We start from the raw sequence: 21349 nt of genomic DNA, 5'->3' as shown, positions 1-21349 counted from the left end.
GGCCTAGCCTGCTCACCGGAAGCGTGGTTGGAGGCATGGGCGTGAAGAGCGACGTTGTGAACGGCACCCTGGGGAAGGACAAGTTTTGATGACAACTGCTCGATGGGTGAGGGTCTGAAACGCACGGCGCTCAGCTCGTCTCTCAGGGACCTGTCGGATGCAGGTGAGCGAACGGCACATCAGAGACGGCGTTTTAATTCTGGGTTCAATTGGGCAGCACAGATTTTCCATGATTTCTTTATCCGCTGCTACACGCTGTTCCTTTCTCTCACCTGAAATTAAGACACGGCTCACGCAGTGGCTCTCTTTTACTAAAACACATGTGAGCAAACTTTCCATCTTCCGCTCCTCGCTAACCTGACTCTTCCTGGTGGGGTGCAGGGAAACGTGGTCGCAGGAACAGTGTTGGTTCTCTGGACAGTACCATGGAAGTAAGTCTCAAAGAATGGGTGTCCCCCTTTACTGGTGCACGCTCAGTTTGTGTGCAGTGTGCATACGCATGGTGTATATCTGTGTCCACATGTGCCCGACCTGCCACTCACTACCCTTTGCATGGCTCTGTGTGTTCACGTCTCCTGTGTGTGACGATGTCAGTGGGAGCAGAGGCGTTAAGCGGACCCCTTCAGGGGATTGTTCTAAACCCCCCATGATGCTTTCATCCTCCCAGGGATCCATCATTAGCAGCCCGCAGCCTCACCAGCGCTACCCACTGCCAGGCGTGTTGCCCGGCTGCTACGCAACAGAAGACTTCCGGCCCCGTCATCGCCCCATCCTGAGCCCCGGATCGGGGGTGGGGGGTGGGCCGGGGCAGCAACACACCACTGCTGGGACAGGAGTTGGGGGAGTCTCCAGCAGTGCAGAGAGAGCAGGAGCGGGGAGCGGGCCTGGGGGGAGCAGCAGCAGCAACAACACAGCGGCTCCTTCCTGGGCTCCCTATTCGGCAGCAAACGTGCCAAACCACCAGGGCCCCTTATTCCACCGGGTCCACCATACCCCGCACCTGTACCCCCACCGACTACGGGAGGGCCCCCTCCTCACTCCCCTTCATCGCTGTGCCAGCTGGACGGGGGCCCTCCAAGATCCAGGCGTTGCACGCACAGTACTGTCACGTGGGCACCGTGCAGCCCCCACCACCTTACTACCATCACCATCGCTACACGTCCAAACTGTCCCGCCTCCTTTGCAAGGCGTCCCCCACCCCATTCTATCCAGAGAGGCCCTCTACCCTGTCGTCTACCGCTTGGCGCCCCCGCACGTCCAGCACCCGCAGCTGGCCCATCTCTCCAGCTCTCCAGCATGGGCTTCCGGTTCGTTACGCCAACATGGTGGTGGGGTGTCCCCCCCCCCTTTCTCCTCTCTCCCCAACATTCCCAGAACCCACAGTTTGCCCTGTACCACGCGCAGCCTACAACACTCTATCAGAGGGGGCGGCGTCCCTGGCCCCAAACTCCCACTAAGCATGTCTCACTCCTCACCCGCACCCCCACGCACACTCCCCAAACCCACCCCGGACACGTGCACACCCCACACCCAGCCAGCCACTCCACCCATCAAACACACTTCATATTCGGCACTTCTGCCCCACAACCTGCCGTCCGCCTCCGTCAATGCCGCATCACGCAGCTTCCCGCCGGCCCGTATCTGCCCCAGTACCCTCTCTTTCGTCTATCCCCCCTCCCCCACCACATTCCCCTTTACCCCCCCCTTCGTCCCCCCTTACCCCCTCTTACACCTCTCTCCCCCTCTCCCCCCCCAGCACCCCGGGCAGCCTCAGCAGGGGCCGCAGGTGACGGGGGCTGGAGCGACAGGTACAGGGGGCAGCTCCAAGTCCAAGCCTATCACCGGATAAGCACCGTGTGTGAGCAGGATGTGGGGCCCCAGGGGTCAGAGGTCAGATCACAGGGTGGAGGAGGTTGGCAGAGCCAGGCCCAGGAGCAAGTCTGCCAGGACGGAAAGTAACAGCAGCAGCGCTGGCGACAAGAGTAAACGCAGCTTGCTTCGTCTCTGTTACTTTCACCTCCGCTTCCCACACATGTAGGTGGCAACATCGAGCGCAGCGACACACAGAAACACAGACACACACAAATGAATAAACACTAAATATAGAAAAAAGTCTATAGCCATATAATTTAAGATAAAACTAAATCTATATCTAGATATATCGCCTCGGTTTTAATTGTCTAGTTGAGGCTGTATGAGATTATTTACATGTACAGTACTAGGATGTGATAATGTGATGCAGAGATCATATATATCCGGCTGCTTACATGAGGATGTAAATAAAAACAAATGCACCGAATGCATTCCAGCGGAGTTTGTCATTAAAAACAGCAGAGAATTGCAAAAAGAAATGTCCCTCGACTTTGCAATAATTTACTTGGCTTCAGGCGTCTCTGTCCACTTTTGCAGGTTACGCTTTGCTGACAGGCTCCTTTTTTTTTTCTCAAAAAGACCTCAGATCTGTTGCTTTTGTCTTGAATTTCTAAAAACCAACGCACGGTTTCCTGACAGTCTTTTGCTTTATGGTCTTTTACATGTCAGGAGCCACTTGGCTTTTTAATGCATTCCTTGTGGGGTATTGGGAAATTAATGATACAATCAATAATATATTTTGAATGTTTCTGAAGCTTCTTGCTGTTTTATCGATACTATAATATACCTGCTATGAGTATGATGTATATTGTACAATATTTGTTTTGATCAGTGATTAATTATATCAGCAGATGTTTATACATGGTTATAGAGAGTATATATGCACATATAATTCCCCTCAGTATGCCAAAACCTGCAGAGGGTGTTCCGATATGTGAAGTGTAATTTATTTCCATTGTACCATTAAAATTCATATTTTTTTCGTCCAGTATGGGTTGTAAGAAATTGAATGAGGTTTAGTTTTGTTCAAATTGAATTTGAACACGTTGCTCCATTTCTGTTTTGTTTAACGTGAGCAAACAAGGGGCGTACTTTCTGACATGGGGTGACGAGCAGAACTTGAATTTAAAGAATGGATCAGAGTTCATGTTTCTTTTTCTATATTTATTAATGACGTTCCGAAAATTGGAAAGAGGCTTGAATACGGTTGTGTAAATTGAAAGAAACCTTTTGGACAATGTCATCCCCTCACGATTATAAAGGGCATCTATACTCACTTCCTCGCAGTCATCAGATTTAGTCATTTTGTGTTTGTCGGGATGTTTTGTGGTTTTGCACACGTGATGTCTTAAGTCAGAAATGGCCTTCTTCTTATCCTCCCTCTTCTGCCACTTTTAGAAATATCTTGTTACATTTTCTGATGCCATGGCATCCTGCAGAGGGCTTCTTGTTTAAAATGGTAACAAGTTCGAGAATGTAAAAATAGCCTACAGATACATAATGTATTTCCCCTTCTGTAAGTGTTACCCCTTCTGCTTCTGCAATTTTTTGAAGATAAAATGAGCACTGATGTCATTTACCTTTAGTGCCATTGATTTCCAAGGAAAAACTACACTTAACACGATTTGAATGGGACACGATGAGAACAAACTATTAAAATAAATGGCAAAGTTTAAAATCCTCAACAAAAGGATTTGTAAGGAGGTTTGGAGACGGTCAAGAATGTCAAATGAAGATTTTATAAGTATTTGTTGGCTGGCCTTTTCTTTTTATTGTGTCCTTTTATGACTCGTCTTGCATGAATATACCTGCCCTTATTGAATAGATTGTATTGTATAAATCTGAATGTATATACAATAGGCTTCTATACATATGCTTCTTATCATAATTATGGGATGAACTACTCCCATTCTGTATTCAGGTGCGTGCATGTCAGTGCCACTAAGACTGTACATAAGAGGCGCGCGGATATGAGACGTTGGCCACAGGGAATGTTGACTTATTTTTATTTCTGACCGAGGGTGAGAGAATGAGTTACCATTATACAAATTAAAGGCAAAAAGAAATGTATATGTTGGTGCAGTTATTGATTTTAAAACAAATTTTCTTTTTATTCCTTTGTGTATGTATTATGTGTACTGAAAGAGTAGAGAATTGAGATGTGAATATTTATTGCTTCTGATGAATTAAAGTGTCCTTGTAGTGAAGTGGTCTCTGTCTACTTTTTCTGAAACATCTGTTTCAACCATTCATTTGCTCAGTAATTAACATATTTACCAGAAATACATAACCACAAGACAATAAATATGACTACAATATATATATGAGAGGCTCCTTTGCATATTCACTCTTCATAGAAGCCATATTTAATAATGCAAATATGCATAATATCAGAAAACAACCCCAAAAACCCTCAGTGGCACAACATACGTATATAAGAGATGGATAACCAGCAAAATCGCAGGTTGTCGATAAAATCTGCGTCATTAATAAATTATTCAGAACAATGAGTGCTAAAAATAACTCAGGATCTCAAATACACGGTATGGATGCATTTTCATCCAATGCAATTCATAGAAAGGGAAAAGAGTGCAATGACTTGACGGCTATAAATTCAGAAAACAAGCGACCCGGACATTATGCTAATAATATAAAACGATGCATAATCACGCCTGCAAAAATATAACACAGCACGAAACGCGTCGCGTTATGGTGTATTTTATATAACATGGTGTATTTCTATATTTGCATTAAATGTTTAGTATTTGTAACGAGACTATAATTGCGTGGAAGCACAGTCAATTTGAAGCGATTATGCAACGACTTCCCGGCCGGTCCCGTCGCAGCTGCGTGACTTGAATTGGCGTACATGGGCACTACTTTCAGGGAGTAAACGTGAGGGACGTGATGTGAAGATTTGAGGTTGTGCTTCGGTCGTGAGAAAAAAAAAAAAAACTAAGATGGCGTCTCATCAAGAAAGATAGAATGGCTTGAAGAGAGTAATGATGTTGGTCAGGAAATGATTGATAACGACACAACCGATGACGTTTAGTCCCTCGCTTGCTATTAAACGAACTGCTGCCATTTATGTTTTGAACCCGTTTGTGTGTGAGAGACTGAGCGGACTATATGGAGAACCGAGGCCGGAGAGAAAACGGTCAACTTTGCTAGCAGCGTCGGCTAGCCAACTGGACCGAGCACAGCTGGCGGTGTTAGCTATCCACCAGTCATCACAACAACAGAGGAAGGAGAACGGCCACCGGCCCTAGCATTCCCCGGGACATCGCGGTGTCTTCGGGTCAGTTACGAGAACGCAACGACACATTATAGTACAACTACCTGCATGTGGGCTTTATCTTGTTTGTATCGAACATAGATACTGTTACGTGTGTGTGTGTGTGTGGGTGACGTTAGCTGTCGGGTCTAACAGCACCGCCTGGTTGCGTGTGTGTGTGTGTGTGTGTGTGTGTGTGCGCGCGCGCTCGGTTAGCCTGTCTGTGTTTGTGTGATTTTGAGGTCAATCCACAGCCGTTTAGTCAACGTTAGCTAACTGTGCTAGTTAGCGTTACCTAAAGCCGTGGGAGGCGACGGCACTGGGCAGGGTGAAAATGGAGGCCTCGATGCTAACGTTAGCTGGAAGTGGCGTTATCGGCTGTGATAAATGAACAATGAAGACAAACATACCCCGCGGGTAACCGGGGACATTACTGACACCTAGCTGACCCACTTCAAGTCATTTAATTGGCGACATTTATTTTTCTTCTTCTAAATTTCTTTGTCGAGACTGTCACTGGAAGGTAAGGTTAGTTTCAACGTCAGTTCCCCCAAGTTTAGGAGCTAATAGTAGTTAGCTAACAGTTATCAGTTAACTAATTTGTATTATTGAGTAATGTCGATAAGATAGACGTGGACACTTAAATGTCACCATGTGGGTTACACGATTGAGGGTTGTTTATTTGTTGTCATGTGTTTCTGTAGACGGTATTAATTAATCTAGCCCAGCCTACTCGCGGGCAGTGATGCCTCCATGGCCTTCTATACCTTGTGGGTTCATGGCCTCCACGCCATTGTTTGTATGAAGGCCTTTGAAGGAGATGACAAACATGTTACTGTAATCCCAGAATCACGTTGATATGGGTGGTTTTTTTCTTCCCGTAGCAGGTAATACATTAGGAGATCGTTTAGTAAAATACCTGGAGACTCATGTGCTAACACGTTGCACAAACGATTATATTTTTAATATACAAACTGTACCCCTTGAGAAAAACGATCAGTTCTATGTGATTATAATCGGATTGTTGCTCAGTTATGCGATTGAAAAGGCACTACCTAAACTTTTGCCCTTTTTTCACCCTGAGCCTTTTAGATTCAGCAGAGCATGGCATTTGTTTTGTTGTGTCTGGTTTTGGGGGAGGGGGTTTTAACAAGGACCACAGGGATTTAAAAAAATAATTATCTCTGGATTATCCATGTCTCTTGTTATTCTCTCGCTATTACTTTAGTCGAAGTTTGAATGGAAATGATAAACATAAAACATGCAGAGGAGCTGTTCACAATAGTACAACGCACTGCGAGACCAGGAAGTGGTTTGAGCAAGAGTAAACAAACACAAGCGGCTTGTGTATTAGCTTCATGAAACGCTTTTTAATTTCTTCTACACGTATCCCTGGTACTCAATGTGTCTGTACTATCTGTTTACATTTGATTTGGAATTTATTTTGATAGAAAGCATATCTTGGCCTATGAACATTAGCGTCACAAGTATCATTTCAGCCCCCCTGGGGCCCATCATTCAGTATCTTTGTATTTGTTACAGCACTCGGGACTTCCCTATACTATACGGAGCTCCTTCACTAATCAGGAACAGAACCACGCAGAAAAAAACAGAGTTGTAGTTTAAGGGCTTAAGACTAGTATTATCTACAAATTAGCTTTTAAACTTACAAATATTTCTGAAAAGGTGTATTGACGCCGCTCATAAGAAACTTCATTATGGTCCATTGACTTTTTTTTTTTCTTCTCTTCCTGTTGTCAGGGCAATGGAGGGGGAAGAGTTTGTGCCTCCACCGGAGTGTCCAGTGTTTGAGCCGACATGGGAGGAGTTCCAGGACCCACTGGGCTACATTGCCAAGATTCGTCCCATTGCAGAGAAGTCTGGAATCTGCAAAATTCGTCCTCCACCAGTAAATATTTGCTGACGCTTGGATTTTTTTGAAAATTGACATGCTCACTGTGTTCTGTGTGTCGCATTTGTAGCATGCATTGGGTTTAAAGTGTCTAGATGTGCTAGGTAAGAAGTGTGTGGGCTCGCTGTTCAAGCCCTGACAACGAGAACGCTACGTGCAACATTGAACAAAAAAAAGAGCAGCATGTTTTACTTGAGATTAGAACGTTTCCCGTTGAGTTTTTTTTTTTTTTTTTGAAAGGCGTTATCAAGATTCAAGTTTCAGCAGGATTTCATTTGTGTACACGCGTTTACTGTTGAGAAACTATTAATGATGTGTAAACTGAATGAATCTTCTTCATGGCTTGGTGGACCTTATCATACATAGAGTAGTTCTACTGACAGTTGGTGGAGTTTTTCTATTTGGTTTTACCAGGTCAAGCTCTTTACCAATGACAATTTCTTCTGATTGAATTGGTATTGATGTGATCTTGAGTTGTTCTCCAATAGAAGACCTCGATTTTTCTTTCTGGTTCTTAAGCCAAACGTTAAAACAGGGTTAAGTCCAAACAAATTAACATGATTTATTTCCCATATTCATTTGCTATTTTTATTGCGCTCCTTGAATGTTAGAGGTCACATCACATGCCTTTGCTCCCAAACAGGACTGGCAACCACCATTTTCAGTAGAGCTGGATACATTCCGGTTCACACCCCGCATCCAGAGGCTTAATGAGTTGGAGGTAACTTTCTCTCCTTTAAATTGTTGATTGATAATTGAAGCTGACACTGGAGTTGTGTGGTAGTTCTCACGGTGTTCCCTCCTGCGTCTGATTTTAGGCGGAGACCAGAGTGAAACTTAATTATTTGGACCGCATCGCCAGGTTTTGGGAGGTCCAGGCATCCTCCTTGAAAATCCCTCATATTGAACGGCGCATCCTTGATCTCTTCAGCCTGTCAAGGGTAGATATTGAACACATTGGTTGTACTTTCAAATTAGTAGTAGTTATATTTTTAAGCTAGATATTTTTTCCCTGTATATCGGATTTTCTAAATCTGCCTTTTTCTGTTCCAGATTGTGACGGATGAAGGGGGATTTGAGATGGTCTGTAAGGAACGGCGCTGGGCTCGTGTAGCCCAGCGGCTCGGCTATCCTCCGGGCAAGAATATTGGTTCTCTGCTGCGCTCGCACTACGAGAGGATCGTCTACCCCTTTGAAGTGTTCCATTCTGGTGCCAGCATACCGGTACCACGCCACTCATTCCCTCCACCGTCCTTTTGTGTTAGGGTTAAGAGCAGCTTAGTAACTGTTTGATGTTCTGTACGAGTTCTTTTCGTCAGAATCCAAAGACATTCATACACATTTTATGTGTTTTCATATGAACTATTTTTAAATTCTTTCCTAGAATTGCAAGCCAAAGCACTATGATGGTGAGGATGTGGACAAAGAGTACAAGCCCCACTCCATCCCCCTGCGACAGTCCGTGCAACCATCGAAAACAAGCAGCTACGGACGCAGAGCCAACCGCTGCCAGCCAGAGGTGAGTTGAGAGTTTCCCTTCGTACTTGTCATTCAATCAATTTGCATACCTCTATGACCACTAACCCTGAACTACTGAACTGTACTCCGGTCACTGAAATATGCTTTTTGGATCACATTTCCGCCTTCAAAATTATTCAGAAATAATCAATGTCCAGCTGCCTTTCAATTCAAGGGTTGGGTGCGTTTGGGTTTTTGTGCAACTAATCTGCCGAAGAGGAATTTGCTTAAGGAGCTGCACAAAGATGGTGGTTTTAATTCAACCTGTGAATTCATTTAGAGATCCACGGTCGAGTCACATTGTTTGTTCCTGTTTTTGAACATAGATTTCGAAATTGTGGACAAAAAAAAGATTGTCAATGAAAAGAGAGACTAATGTCTGAGAGCAAAGCTGTGAATTGCAGGAAGAAGACATAATTTTTACAAAGTTTCACGGCGGTTTTCCGTCCCGCAGCTCAAAAAACATATCCACACTTCTGCAGAAACCCGCGGGAAGGTGCCGGGTTTTTGGATAAATTCAGCCCAGTCTCTCTGCCTGCACACAGTGTGATAAAGCACAAACCACCAAACAGACTGACACACAGACACGTAAAAACATGGAGTGAGGTGACAACCCGTACTCTGACGCTGACAAGTGCCACATATCCCGAGCCTCGCTGTGCGGAAACGGGGGCGGGCTGCCTGCCCCGTTTAAGGTCTCCCGGCTCTTTGCAAGCGCTCTGAAGAGTCCCAAACGTGGCAAAGTAAGAAGGCAAGAGACGATGTTGACTCTGCAAATACAGACTCCGCCCCACACTTTTAATGGGTGACAAGTGATGATTGAGAAAAATTCTTTTTGTATCAGTCAGCACATTGTTCAGGAGTAAATTGTTACATATGATTATTTTTAACAACCAGGCTTTCAGGGAACTTAAAGCTCACAAGCTGGACACAAAGTTCCACTAAATAATGTCAAAGCTACAGAGTGCTTCTATGTTGTCATTGTGAGACATGGTTTCCCTGGATGTTTAAACCTCTGTATACAACAGAGATGTGATGATCTGTGTATGACGAGTTTACCATCCGCCCGTTCGGCCAAACTAATAACGACAGCCCTCCCGTCATCGCAGGCAAACAAAAAGCCGAGCCAGCGGTCGACGACAGTGTTCGTCCGATGACCATCCTCTCGAGAGCACCGCGCTGTCTTGTTAACGTTCTTCTCTGCTTCTCCTTGTGTCTCATTGCATCGGTTTCAGTGGCGGCGCCTGGAAGCTGTGGTTGTGCACTCAGAGCTCATCCCTGCTTGCTTACTCTCCATCCCGCCATTGCTGCTCTGCTTCACTCCGCTCCTTTGGCTCTGCTCTTTTTTGTTGTTCTGCTTGATTCACCCCTCTCACTGGTAGACACGCCATTGTTTATTCCATGAGCCTCATTCTTTCACACGGCTTTCGTTGCGTTTCATTAATGGAACCAATGCACAGTTCTGTGTTCTCATGCTGGTTGCGTGTATTCCACCTCCTTTGTTCTCCATTAGGGCTGTTAGAGCTGCATTCAATCAACGCCTGCTTGAACATACTGCACACATAACACACGATGGGATTTTATTCCCGTTTGTCATAACTAATAATATTATCCAATTCAATGTCCAGCTGAATCACCTGTCAGTTGTTGGCAGCAACTAGTAAGGTCACGGCTGAGATACAGAAGTACGGTTGTCTTTTTATAATAGTTCAGCTTGTTTTTAAAAAATGATGAACTGTAACCATATCCATTGGTCTGCAAACTGAACCCAACTGACCTTTTTTCCTTTTAAATTATGCAATCCTATCCAACAAAATACTACTCATACCAAAAATATACCTGAATGCTGAATTATTTCAGCATCCACATCTTTGCCATGTGCACCAGTGACAACTAGTGGCTCTGTTTTCCAGGATCTCCCTCTTCCTCTCTCATCTGTTTCCCTCTTGTCTTGGTTTATTTGTTGCTGTTATTGTCTCCCCTTGCAGGGTCCAGAGGATCTGGCCCCCCATCCTCTCACCACTGGCTCTCAACTCATCCCTGCGGTACTGCCTCTTGAGCATTCAAGCTCTACTTCCGCATCGCTTTCCTTCTGCCTCTTTTCTTTCACCACCTCACCCCCCTCTGATGCTGGTTACATGTTTCTTGTTTTTTTAACTAACCACTGAAACGTTTTCATCACCATGCGATCGCACCTCTCAACCCATAACCGGTTCACATAACCGTTGCATACTTTCTTAAAAAGTCATTGAAAATGGCAGCGTAACAACAATAGGGAATGCAAGTTTTAAAATTACCATTAAATCCCAGATGTAAACCAGACAAGGAAAACCGAGAGGAAGATATTCCCGGCGCGTTTCTACAGTTAATGATTCATATTGGACAACGGTGTTTTGGGGTCTTTTCTGTTTATTTTTTATTTTTATTATATTACAGAATAATAAAAAACATGCTGATTTGAATGCCAATGTAAAACTAATGTGTTTAAATCTCCTAAATTGCACACACACTTTGAGTAAATCCTGCATCGGCTAACCCATTCGCCTGGTAGTGGGGCGGATGCACTCTGCAGCTTGCTCTCTTTCACTCGGCTTGAAATGCCTTGTCGCTGAGCTGGCTGTGACCCTCCTGCCGTTTTGCGTCAGTCTAACCACTACAGCGCCTACGAGTGTGGCTGCACGTGTTCTTTTTTGTACTCTCACTTGGTTCTTTTGAAAAGGTTTTACCTGCAGAGTACCTTTTTTGATAGACTTATGGAAGTCTTAAATCACTGAAGCATCTGAGCCTTTCAACGTCCTGATGATCGGATTTATTGTCTAGTGCTTCCAGTCCCACTTCCACTTACATAGTCCTTGGACCAACACAGTTTGGGGGCGATGACAGGCCAGTCTTTTTATCTGAGGGAAACAATATGAAAATGGATGTCAGCCAGAGTTACATTTGCAGGACTGAAGAGGGTCCAATTTGCATACAGGTGGAAAAGTCAAAGACATGCATGCTGCTTTCTTTGGGAACAAAGGCTTGAGTGGTATCTTTTTTGGCAATGTCATAACCAGATGTTATGCCTTGAGTGGCACTACAACAAAGTTGTCGTGGCAATCATCGATCAAACATCACCCAGATTAGAACCTAACTGCATGTCTGAAAGCGCCTTCCGTTGGTGTTAAGACAAGATGCTCTGAGTTGGGTTTAGATCTGCTGACATCAGCTGCTACATTGCTGATTACACAAATGTTGTGTTTCCTGCTTGCAATCATATGGCAGAGTGGAACTAGGGTCCAAACGTCTAGCACAACATCAGTCCATTACAAGGGAGGGAGTCTGAAATCAAAGAATCGTTCACTGCAACACAATTGTCATTTTTTGAGTAACATTGTGTTTGACCAATGTCTGCAAATAAAATCCCAGAAATATTTCATTTTTCCCCCCTGATGTCGCCATGCAGCCAGAGGCTGCAAGAACACCCAGGATTTGGCCCTTTAATGCATAAAAAAGGTCACCCCGGGCTGAGAACAGGTCAAAATATGCCTTCAGTTAGTCCGAGGAAATGTGACCATGGATCAGCCATTGTGTGTCTGAGATTAAATCAGAGCAGTTGTAGTGATCGATCATCAAAAGGGGGCAAATGCAAAAACCCAAGTTAAAAGAAATCTTTCAAGACAAGTGTGTATACAACTTGTCTAAAAAAGAGACATTTGACAATTTCTTTTAACACAACACATGGATAAATGGGGTATAAGCATTACATACCTTTTGGGTCATCAAAGAATAGACTCCTAATTAAAAATAAATGTGGTAGTGGCCTACTCTAACATGATTGCAACTTCTGGTGGTTATTTGTTCTGGTTTCGCTGTGATCTCTGCTAACGTTTCCTTATTTTCTAACCGAGCATTGTCTCGTCTTGTGAATCTGTCTGAGCTGCGTTTGGCCCTAGATCCTCGCTTGGTTCTGTGTGCTTCTGAGAGAGCCGTTGGTGTTTCTCTGCCTTTTTTTTCCTGACAAAAATGTACTTTTGTCCAAAGCCTGAACCCACAGAGGAAGACATAGAGAAGAACCCAGAACTGAAGAAGCTTCAGATCTACGGCGCAGGGCCCAAGATGATGGGACTTGGACTTGTGGCGAGGTACAAAGGCATCAGGAAGAAAGGTACGTCCCGTGACCACAACCGCAGTTCAACACCCTTTTAGACGCACGCAGTTAAAGCTGCGAGGTCTTTAAATGTGGTCAATATAACGATGAGAAACCTGGGCATCTAGACAAGTCATCAATTCTTGGTGCGGTTGAATAAATTGTGGGTATTGGAGAGCTTGTTTTTGGTTTGGATACAATTTTTAAGCTGCCAACTAAAAAACAAAAACGACCCCAATTGCAGTACAGGACATTGATCCCTCCCCCTGTTTGTTTTGTTCAGATGAGCTGCCTCAAACTGTAACCGTCAAGGAAAGCATCTCTCCCGCTCCCGGTGATGCTTCGGTCAAAGCGGAGTCAGTGGAGCCCCCAGAGAGGCAGAGCGACGGAGGTGCATCGAGCCCCCAACCGCCGCCTCCTACCGTCAAGGTAAAGACGGAGGTGAAGAAAGAAGAGCCGGACGTCGCCGCTGGTAAAAAGGAGGAGGGCGGCGTGACCGATGGGCCGTGTACCAAAATGACCATGAGGCTTAGACGCAACCTGGGCAACCCACAGAGTGTAAGTAGACCGGAACGAAGTGTTATACCTGTTATAACTATAACCCTACAAACGTCTGATGGGATGAACTTTTCCAAAGGTGGACTCCTTTGTGTGTCGGATGTGCGGTCGGGGAGACGACGACGAGAAGCTCTTGCTGTGTGACGGTTGCGATGATAACTACCACACCTACTGTCTACTGCCCCCCCTCACCGACCCCCCCAAGGGGAACTGGCGTTGCCCTAAGTGTGTGGCCGCGGTGAGTAGAGACGTTATGTGTGTTTGGACCAAAATGCTTGTTAGTTGAAATCATTGTTTTGTTTTTAGTCAACTTAAAAACCTTTTCAGCCCAGTGTTGGTTCACTTTATAGTAGAATCCCTATAATTAATTACATTTCTATTCATTACTTGTTGTTTAACTATGTTAAAATGTATATCATCATCACTGTTTTAATGACGTTATCAGGAGAGATTTATTGCAGTAATATGTCAGACATACAAGGAATTTGACTTGGCGGACTGGACAACAAGACAACGGTGCAAGATGGATAAAATATAATTCCATGGGTTAGTTTAAAAATAAAGAAATAAAAGTTAAATATTAAAAAATATAGAAAAATAAAGTGCACCAGCGTGTGAAAGTGAAAGTGACCGGTGAGATGTCAGTCAGAGGGGGACCGGGTTCTGTTGATGAGCCCGACTTCCGACGGAGTGGCGGGAGGTCGCCTTGTCTTAGTCACACAAGTTCTTCTAACCCACGAGGCAAATCTCTGTTTTGATCTTCTCACTTCACGACTCTTTCAGGAGTGCAAGAAACCCTCGGAGGCATTCGGCTTCGAACAGGCCACCCGCGAGTACACGCTGCAGAGCTTCGGGGAAATGGCGGACGCTTTCAAAGCGGATTACTTCAACATGCCAGTCCATGTAAGCGCGGCCACCCGGGACGTCACCTGCTCATCACGATGATGCCTGGCACTCACCCTCTGGCCTTTTGTGTCGGTTGTAGATGGTTCCCACTGAGCTGGTGGAGAGAGAGTTCTGGAGGCTGGTTAGTAGCATTGAGGAAGACGTGGTCGTCGAGTACGGGGCCGACATCCACTCCAAGGAGTTCGGCAGTGGCTTCCCGATGAAAAATGGCAAGAAGGAGCTCACAAAGGAAGAGGAGGTACGCACATTGTTGTCCTTTCTGTGAGAAGTTTGCTTGAAGGGTCTTCGAGGTTAAAGTGAGCTCGCTACATCCTGCTTGAGATTATGTCAAAGACGCTCCCAACTTATCCTTATTTATTTCAGTGGTGCTCTTGATAATAATATTAACCTAAAGTTAACTGCAAAGTTTGTATTTCCTATGAATCTCTGCTCCAAATAAAATCTTTTTTTATGACCCTTCCAACACTTCATCACCCAATAAGAAAATGCAACTACACTACATTTTTATGAGGATTAATGGACAACACATTTCTACAGTGTTTACTTATGGAATAATTTTTAAAAAGATAAATCCACTGTCTTTAATTTTCTATTTTGCTTCTATCGAACGGTTTCCATTACCATTTCCATTATTTCAACAATCAGCTGTTTGGAAAAAGTTTGAATTTACAATATTCTCCATCGGTAATGGTGTAGTTAAGACACTACCTGCGTTCTGTGTTATTTTCAACCTTTTCCTAGTCCTCCACCAGTGTCTATTCTCAGTGCACTCTGTTCTCTCTCTGTTCAGGGATACGCCCGCAGCGGCTGGAACTTGAATGTGATGCCCGTGCTGGAGCAGTCGCTCCTTTGCCACATTAACGGAGACATCTCCGGGATGAAGGTGCCCTGGCTTTACGTCGGCATGGTGTTCTCTGCATTCTGCTGGCACATCGAGGATCACTGGAGCTACTCCATCAACTACCTGCACTGGTGAGGAAACCTTTTGGTTTCTTCATACTCGGACTTAAAACGGGTGCTGCTTTTCAAGCGGCAGGTTTGATGATGTTGCCTGGAACGGTTTTTGAGTGAAATACTCCAACAATTCCTCTTTGTTCTTTCCTTCTGTGCCCGTCTTTAATGCGTAGGGGTGAACCCAAGACGTGGTACGGGGTTCCTTCCGTGGCGGCCGAGCGACTCGAGGAGGTGATGAAGAAGCTGACGCCAGAGCTGTTTGAGTTTCAACCTGACCTCCTGCACCAGCTGGTTACCATCATGAACCCCAACATCCTCATGTCTCACGGTGTACCGGTCAGTCTCCCGCAAACACGCATGCCGCAGCCACGCGGCCGCGTCCGCCGTTGTCTTTTGAGTGACTTCCGTGCTTGTGTCCCGGCAGGTCGTTCGCACCAACCAGTGTGCCGGTGAGTTCGTCATCACCTTCCCCCGAGCCTACCACAGTGGCTTCAATCAGGGATACAACTTTGCTGAAGCCGTTAACTTTTGCACTGCCGACTGGGTACGTCCGTTTACGCCGTCGCGTCTCCTGTTTAATTTAACACCGTTGCCGTATCAACATCCCTCTTCTCTCTCCCGCCCAGCTGCCCGCTGGCCGTTCCTGCATCGAGCACTACCGGCGTCTCAGGAGGTATTGTGTGTTCTCCCACGAAGAGCTCACCTGTAAGATGGCGGCCAGCCCAGAGAAACTAGACCTCAACCTGGCCGCGGCTACACACCGGGAAATGTTCATCATTGTTCAGGAGGAGAGGAAGCTGCGGAAGGGTCTGATGCAAAGGGTGAGACGCAGCAACGGGTCCTAGACATTGTTTTCCTCTCAATTTTATTCATCCATTAATTCACTCAATATCAGCATGCTGTCTGATGAGGATGCAGGAAGTCTGATTGTCTAATCAAAGACTGTCGTTTAACCTGCAGGGCATCACTGAAGCCGAGCGCGAGGCTTTTGAGCTGCTGCCCGACGACGAGAGACAGTGTGACAATTGTAAGACGACGTGCTTCCTCTCTGCGCTGGCCTGCTCCAACTGTCCCGAGAGACTAGTGTGCCTCTATCACACTCAGGATCTGTGCAACTGCCCCTCTGAAAAACTCTACCTCAGGTATTTAGCTCAGAGTGTGTGCACTCATTCTTTTTCAGAGTAACATTTCCTTTGTTTATTACCGGCGATGCTGACATATTATTTCTCGTCCCCTCACTTTCAGATACAGATACACCCTCGATGAGCTGTTGGCCATGTTGCATAGATTAAAGGTTCGTTCTGAGTCCTTCGATTCCTGGGCCAACAGAGTGAAGGAGGCACTTGAGCAGGAAGAAGGAAACAAGATAGGTGGGAAATCACAATGGATGTATTCCTTTAGAATTAGTTTGAGAAGGAAGCTACGACATTGAAATGACGCGGTATGACCAAATGGTTGTGGAATTTCAGGAATTGACGACCTGGAGAGGCTGAAGGTGGAAGCGGCGGAGAAAAAGTTTCCCGACAACGAACTTCTGCGGAAACTCAACACTGTTCTTAAAGACATAGAACGCTGCCATCTGACCAGTACAGAACTCCTCAGTAACCCAAAGACCGGGTGAGACCGACGTTCTGCTTAACATTCACACAAACTGTCCCGTTCCATGCGCTCACTTCTTCTGTCCTTTTAGTGAAGGTAAGATGACGTTGGCCGAGCTGAAATCCTTGGTAGAGACTATGCAGAACCTCCCGTGTGTGATCACCCAGCTGGAGGATGTGCAGGTGAGACGTTCCTCTTGAGCCAACTCGCTATGGTCTTTTGGGATGTGATCTAAATGTTTCCACTAAATTAAAAGTTGGCTTTTTAATTATTTTTTATTTATCTACCTCCGTGCCGTCTGATCTTCAAGGTGGTTCTGCGGGCGGTGGAGGAGTTCCGGAGCCGCGCTCAGTTACTGGCCAACAACAGGGACTGGAGGAGGGACTCTGCGCCGCCCGAACAGCTGGAGGCTCTGCTGGCGCAGGGGGCCGAGCTGCTCGTGGTGGTGCCGGAGTGTGATTTGCTCCGGGGCCTGAAGGAGCAGGGCCACTGGCTCGCCGAAGTGAGGCGCACCCTGGGCACCGAGGGAGGGGAGAGGCAGGAGGTGACGTTGGAGGTTTTGAGGAGCCTGATGGAAGCCGGCTGCAACGTTCCCCAGAGTGTGTCCGTGGAGACGGCCATGGCGGAGCTTCAGGAGCTGCTCACCATCGCGGAGCGTTGGGAGGAGAAGGCACAGATCTGCCTCGAGCAAAAGTGAGACCCAACGAGGTCAACCGTACACTTTAGTCGACGTTAGCGTTGCCATCACTATGTAAATGTGACCTTTCCATGTCGTGCTTTTGTTCCTGCAGGCAAAAGCATCCCCTCTCCACACTAGAGGCGATAGTAAACGAGGCCCACCTGATCCCAGTCAAGCTGCCCAACATTCTTGCTCTGCAGGACTGTCTCACTCGGGCACAAGCCTGGGTGACGGACCTCGAGGAAATCCAGGTAGCAAGAAAAAAGTTTTTCTTACGCACTCTGTTGTGTGATTTAGAATGAGATGTAAATACCCCCAAATTGTGCTGTAACTTGGTGCTTTAAACATTGTTATTGGTGTTTTTCCTTGTTGCAGAACGGGGAGCATTACCCCTGCCTGGACGACCTGGAGGGCCTGGTGGCCATCGGGAGAGACTTGCCGGTCTTCATGGAGGAGTTGAGACAGCTGGAACTGCAGGTAGCCAGCGCTCATTCCTGGAGGGACAAGGCCACCAAGACCTTCCTGAAGAAGAGCAGCCAGCACAGTCTGCTAGAGGTGGGCGATGCAAAGAAAGCAGTTATTTTTGCATTTTGCTCTTTATCATGCGCTGATGAACCCCGGTGTGGCCCTGCAGGTGTTATGTCCCTTTGCAAAAAGGAGAGCGAGGCGAGATGAGGTGGCGCTGTTGGACGAGCCTTCAGACGATTCGGATACCAACACTGTGGGCCTCTCTGCTCAGGACCTGAGGGACCCGGCCGCCATCGTGAGTTTCTTGACCATCTTGTGTTTTTTTTATTTTTATTTCTCACACGTTTTAAAACGAAATACTAGTTTAGTAGGTGAACTTGTTCTATGCACCTTGTCTCTAGGTGATTGCATTCAAAGAAGGGGAGCACCAGGAGAAGGAGGCCCTGCTGAGGTTACAGAAAGTCAACCTGTACAAATCGGGACTCAACGCCGCGAGCTGCGAGGAGACCAAGGAGGGCAAGGACAACGGGAGGTGGGAGGACGCCATGGAGACGGACACGTCCAGCCACTCGGAGGACTCCGTGAAGGGCAACGGCAACCACGCCGGCCCGCCTCAGCCGGTGTGCGTGTGCACCGGTCAGCCTCGCGCGCCTCAACTGCGCTGTCACCTTTGCAAGGACTGGTTCCACGGGGGCTGCGTTCCCTCCCCCGCCCTGCTCCCTTCCTCGGGGCCGGCCGGGAACCCGCTGTGCTGGTGGGACTGGGACTCTCGCTTCCTGTGTCCGCGGTGCCAGCGGTCGCGGCGCCCTCGCCTGGAGACCATCCTGGCGCTGCTCGTGGCCCTGCAGCGGCTGCCGGTGCGGCTGCCCGAGGGCGAGGCGCTGCAGTGCCTCACCGAGCGGGCCATCACCTGGCAGGGCCGCGCCAAGGAGGCCGTGGAGACGCCCGAGGTGCAGCTGGCCCTCCAGAGGCTCCAGGACCTCAAAGAGACGCTGCATTGCGACGCCGAGGAGAAGGAAAACGCGGGGCAGGAGACGCCGGGGAGCGGCGTGATTGTTTTGTCGGACTCCGAGGGAGGGGAAGCGGAGGAAGGAGTCATCGATCTGACGGACGAGAATTCCCCAAAAAAGAAAAGCAAGGAGAGCAACGGAAGCAAGGTTAACACGTTATTGTGACACTCTGATGTTAAGACTAAAAATTTGAATAACAAAAATGAGCCAAATATCTCCAACCTGCCTGTTAAAACAAAGCTTGTGTGCCCACAGGCCGGATGTGAAAACGGCCTCAGCCAGAAGTCAAATGTTACAGGTAAGATGGCGTCTTCTAAAGCCAACGTCAGGCGTAATAAGACATGATTCCTCACAGCGTGTCTCCCTGTGCTCACTCATCGCTCAGGCGTGGGGTCTCTGCTGCCCCTGCTGCCGTTGCTCAAAGGCCAGGTAGTGGAGCTTTTACCAGCAACCAAAGTCCAGCTGGAGGAGCTGCAGCTGGAGGGAGATCTGCTCGAGGTGTCCTTGGACCAGACCCTCATCATCCACAGAGTTCTGCAGGCTGCTTCCGTTCCACCCAGAGAAACGCTGCGCACACTCATTCAGGTCAGGAATGAAGATTTACGGCTTTAATTCAAAGTTCACAGATTATTTCAAATCTAGTATTCATCATGATTGACCTTATGATGGAGATATGAAATTACTTTTATCTTGGTAAAAGGATTTGGCCGTATCGCCGTCTTCAAGGTGTGACACCTGGATTGTTTAGCACCATCTTTACTTGGGAAGTCTTCTTCTATGCCTTTGCTGGTACATAGCTGCCCCATGTTAACTTACAACGCAAATTAACTTTAATTAAGATATATTACATAATTATTATTTTGGATTCTAGAATAATTAAACTGATGCATTTAGAGAGATGAGCAGCTGATCTAGCTTTGGTGTCTTTTGCGAACAGGCTGTATCCAAAAAAAAAGTCTGACTGACTTTTTTTTTTTTTTTTTTTGAGGAAACTATAAATAAGGAAACCGTGTTTATTCATTGTTGCATTTTTGGTAACGAGGCCCTTAAATCCCCCCCCTGCCCCTCCTCAGATTGAGCTTGAGGAGCAGAGGCGAACCAGCCGCGGGCGCGCCAAGGACTCCAAACGAAAGCGGAAGAGCCACCGAGGAGGCAGCGGGGACGCGGCGGGAAAGCGCTCGCCGGACACCTCGGAGTCGAAGAAAACCTGCCCGCTCAGCATCAGCCCCTCCCCTCGGTTGCCTGTCCAGACCAATCCCGAGGTAACTGACCCCTTCTGGCCGGCCCTCGCTGCGCCGCTGTAGTTTTGATGCCAAGGCTTTATTTGAGGCTTTTGTCTCCCTCCGTTGACAGATTTTGTGATTAGAGTCGACGCCGGATCTCCGTTTAGACGGATCGGTCGGAGGAGGAGAGCGAAGGGACAGATCGTTCTGTGCCAGAAGACAAGTTATTGAAAGATGCAGGACATCCCCATCCCTGTACCCAACGTCCCTGCTCCTCCTTCATTCACACCTCCAGACACTAACAGAGCAATGACTCTTCTTCTACACTCCACCCTCACAAACCCTCATGAACTCGGCCATATCTCACACGTCTTGATTTCTTTTTTATTATTATCTCAGACTCACTGTCTTACCCCACCGTATATATATACTATTTTGCCGCCTCATGTTTCCTGTGAACATATTCAGACTGTTAATGGACCGATACAGGACTCGCGGCAATAGGAGTGTATTTGCGGTCTGGAGTCGTCTCTTGAGGTCACTCGGTATGCTACGTAATCCCAACTGTATTCAAGGTTAGTTGAAGCGAAGCCCGGCTCGGCGCCGGCGGACGCCGCTCTCCTTCACTTGAGCCCAGCGGGTGGAAGTCGGACACGCTGCGGGGTGTATTTAGACCGCTGTGTCGGGGATCCTGAAGCTGAGGTACAGCAGAAGGTCTGACTGCTTTTTGGACAGCAGCATCGTGGTTACACTCGTTTTTTTTTAGTTGTATTGGATCTTGTGTTTGATGCTGTTTTGAGGGAACTTGCATTTGATAATAAACTGAGTCAATTTTGGGGAGTGTTAAAAACAGGCATTAATGTTTTTGGTGCTACTTTCCCAAAATGGACATCTGTACCTCCTTAGCTTTGTCCTACCTTTCCTCCCCATGATTCCTTTTTTTTTTTTTTAAAGAGACCGTTACTTTTTGGCTCAATCTGTTCCTTTTCATTTTCTCCCTCGTTCTCTTTGCAAATTAAGGTAACTTCACTGTAATTCACTTGTCGCAACTTATTTTGTTTCCTGGGTTCAAATATTATTGATATTGCAGACAGTTGTTGTGAGTTTGTGTATAAACTTTTCATTTTACTGTTGCCTTTGTTTCTTTTCACTCTTGTTAGAAAAAATAAAGGTTTAGAATTGTTTAGGACATATTGACTCATTATTTCTCAGCTTAGTCTCAGATCAAGGACGGTGACACAAAGAAA

The 21349-nt window shown here is 46.7% G+C and overlaps 2 protein-coding genes across 5 annotated transcripts in view; both read left to right on the top strand.

The window, feature by feature from the left end:
- iqsec2b (IQ motif and Sec7 domain ArfGEF 2b) overlaps positions 1 to 4074 on the top strand; it is a 24120-nt gene extending 20046 nt beyond the window's left edge. The window contains 4 exon segments of the mRNA XM_078086161.1: positions 8 to 71; positions 73 to 163; positions 382 to 431; positions 668 to 4074. Of these exon segments, the coding sequence (XP_077942287.1) occupies positions 8 to 71; positions 73 to 163; positions 382 to 431; positions 668 to 1849 (1387 nt within the window). The 3' untranslated portion in view covers positions 1850 to 4074.
- A 663-nt stretch (positions 4075 to 4737) lies between these two features.
- kdm5c (lysine demethylase 5C) lies at positions 4738 to 21291 on the top strand. 4 transcript variants are annotated; one of them, XM_040194522.2, is made up of 29 exons: positions 4804 to 5170; positions 6908 to 7055; positions 7702 to 7779; positions 7877 to 7999; positions 8112 to 8282; positions 8443 to 8577; positions 10565 to 10621; positions 12600 to 12723; positions 12989 to 13263; positions 13343 to 13501; positions 14047 to 14166; positions 14249 to 14407; positions 14960 to 15141; positions 15297 to 15459; positions 15548 to 15667; positions 15750 to 15944; positions 16084 to 16265; positions 16369 to 16493; positions 16593 to 16740; positions 16814 to 16904; positions 17033 to 17415; positions 17514 to 17652; positions 17777 to 17956; positions 18036 to 18164; positions 18271 to 19026; positions 19135 to 19177; positions 19265 to 19464; positions 19953 to 20141; positions 20233 to 21291. In XM_040194522.2, the coding sequence occupies exons 2-29, from the start codon at positions 6912 to 6914 to the stop codon at positions 20239 to 20241; spliced, it is 4779 nt and encodes a 1592-aa protein (XP_040050456.1). In that variant the 5' UTR covers positions 4804 to 5170; positions 6908 to 6911; the 3' UTR covers positions 20242 to 21291. The 4 variants fall into 4 exon arrangements, with proteins under 4 accessions (XP_040050458.1, XP_040050456.1, XP_077944359.1 ...); XM_040194523.2 differs by lacking the exon at positions 4804 to 5170 and adding an exon at positions 5430 to 5669; XM_040194524.2 differs by lacking the exon at positions 10565 to 10621 and having other exon boundaries at positions 4738 to 5170.
- The last annotated feature ends 58 nt before the right edge of the window (positions 21292 to 21349 follow it).

The sequence above is a fragment of the Gasterosteus aculeatus genome, chromosome 2 (assembly GCF_964276395.1).
Source record: "Gasterosteus aculeatus chromosome 2, fGasAcu3.hap1.1, whole genome shotgun sequence".
Lineage (NCBI taxonomy): Eukaryota > Metazoa > Chordata > Actinopteri > Perciformes > Gasterosteidae > Gasterosteus > Gasterosteus aculeatus.
Note: the sequence above shows the minus strand (reverse complement) of the source record. Positions and strands in the feature narration are given on the sequence as shown.

Excerpts from the sequence above, each read along its gene's own strand:
- kdm5c (XM_040194522.2), top strand. The coding sequence starts at position 6,912 with ATGGAGGGGGAAGAGTTTGTGCCTCCACCGGAGTGTCCAGTGTTTGAG. Across the intron at positions 15,945-16,083 it reads GGAAGGGTCTGATGCAAAGG|GGCATCACTGAAGCCGAGCG; the intron begins GTGAGACGCAGC and ends TTTAACCTGCAG. Across the intron at positions 18,165-18,270 it reads TGAGGGACCCGGCCGCCATC|GTGATTGCATTCAAAGAAGG; the intron begins GTGAGTTTCTTG and ends CCTTGTCTCTAG.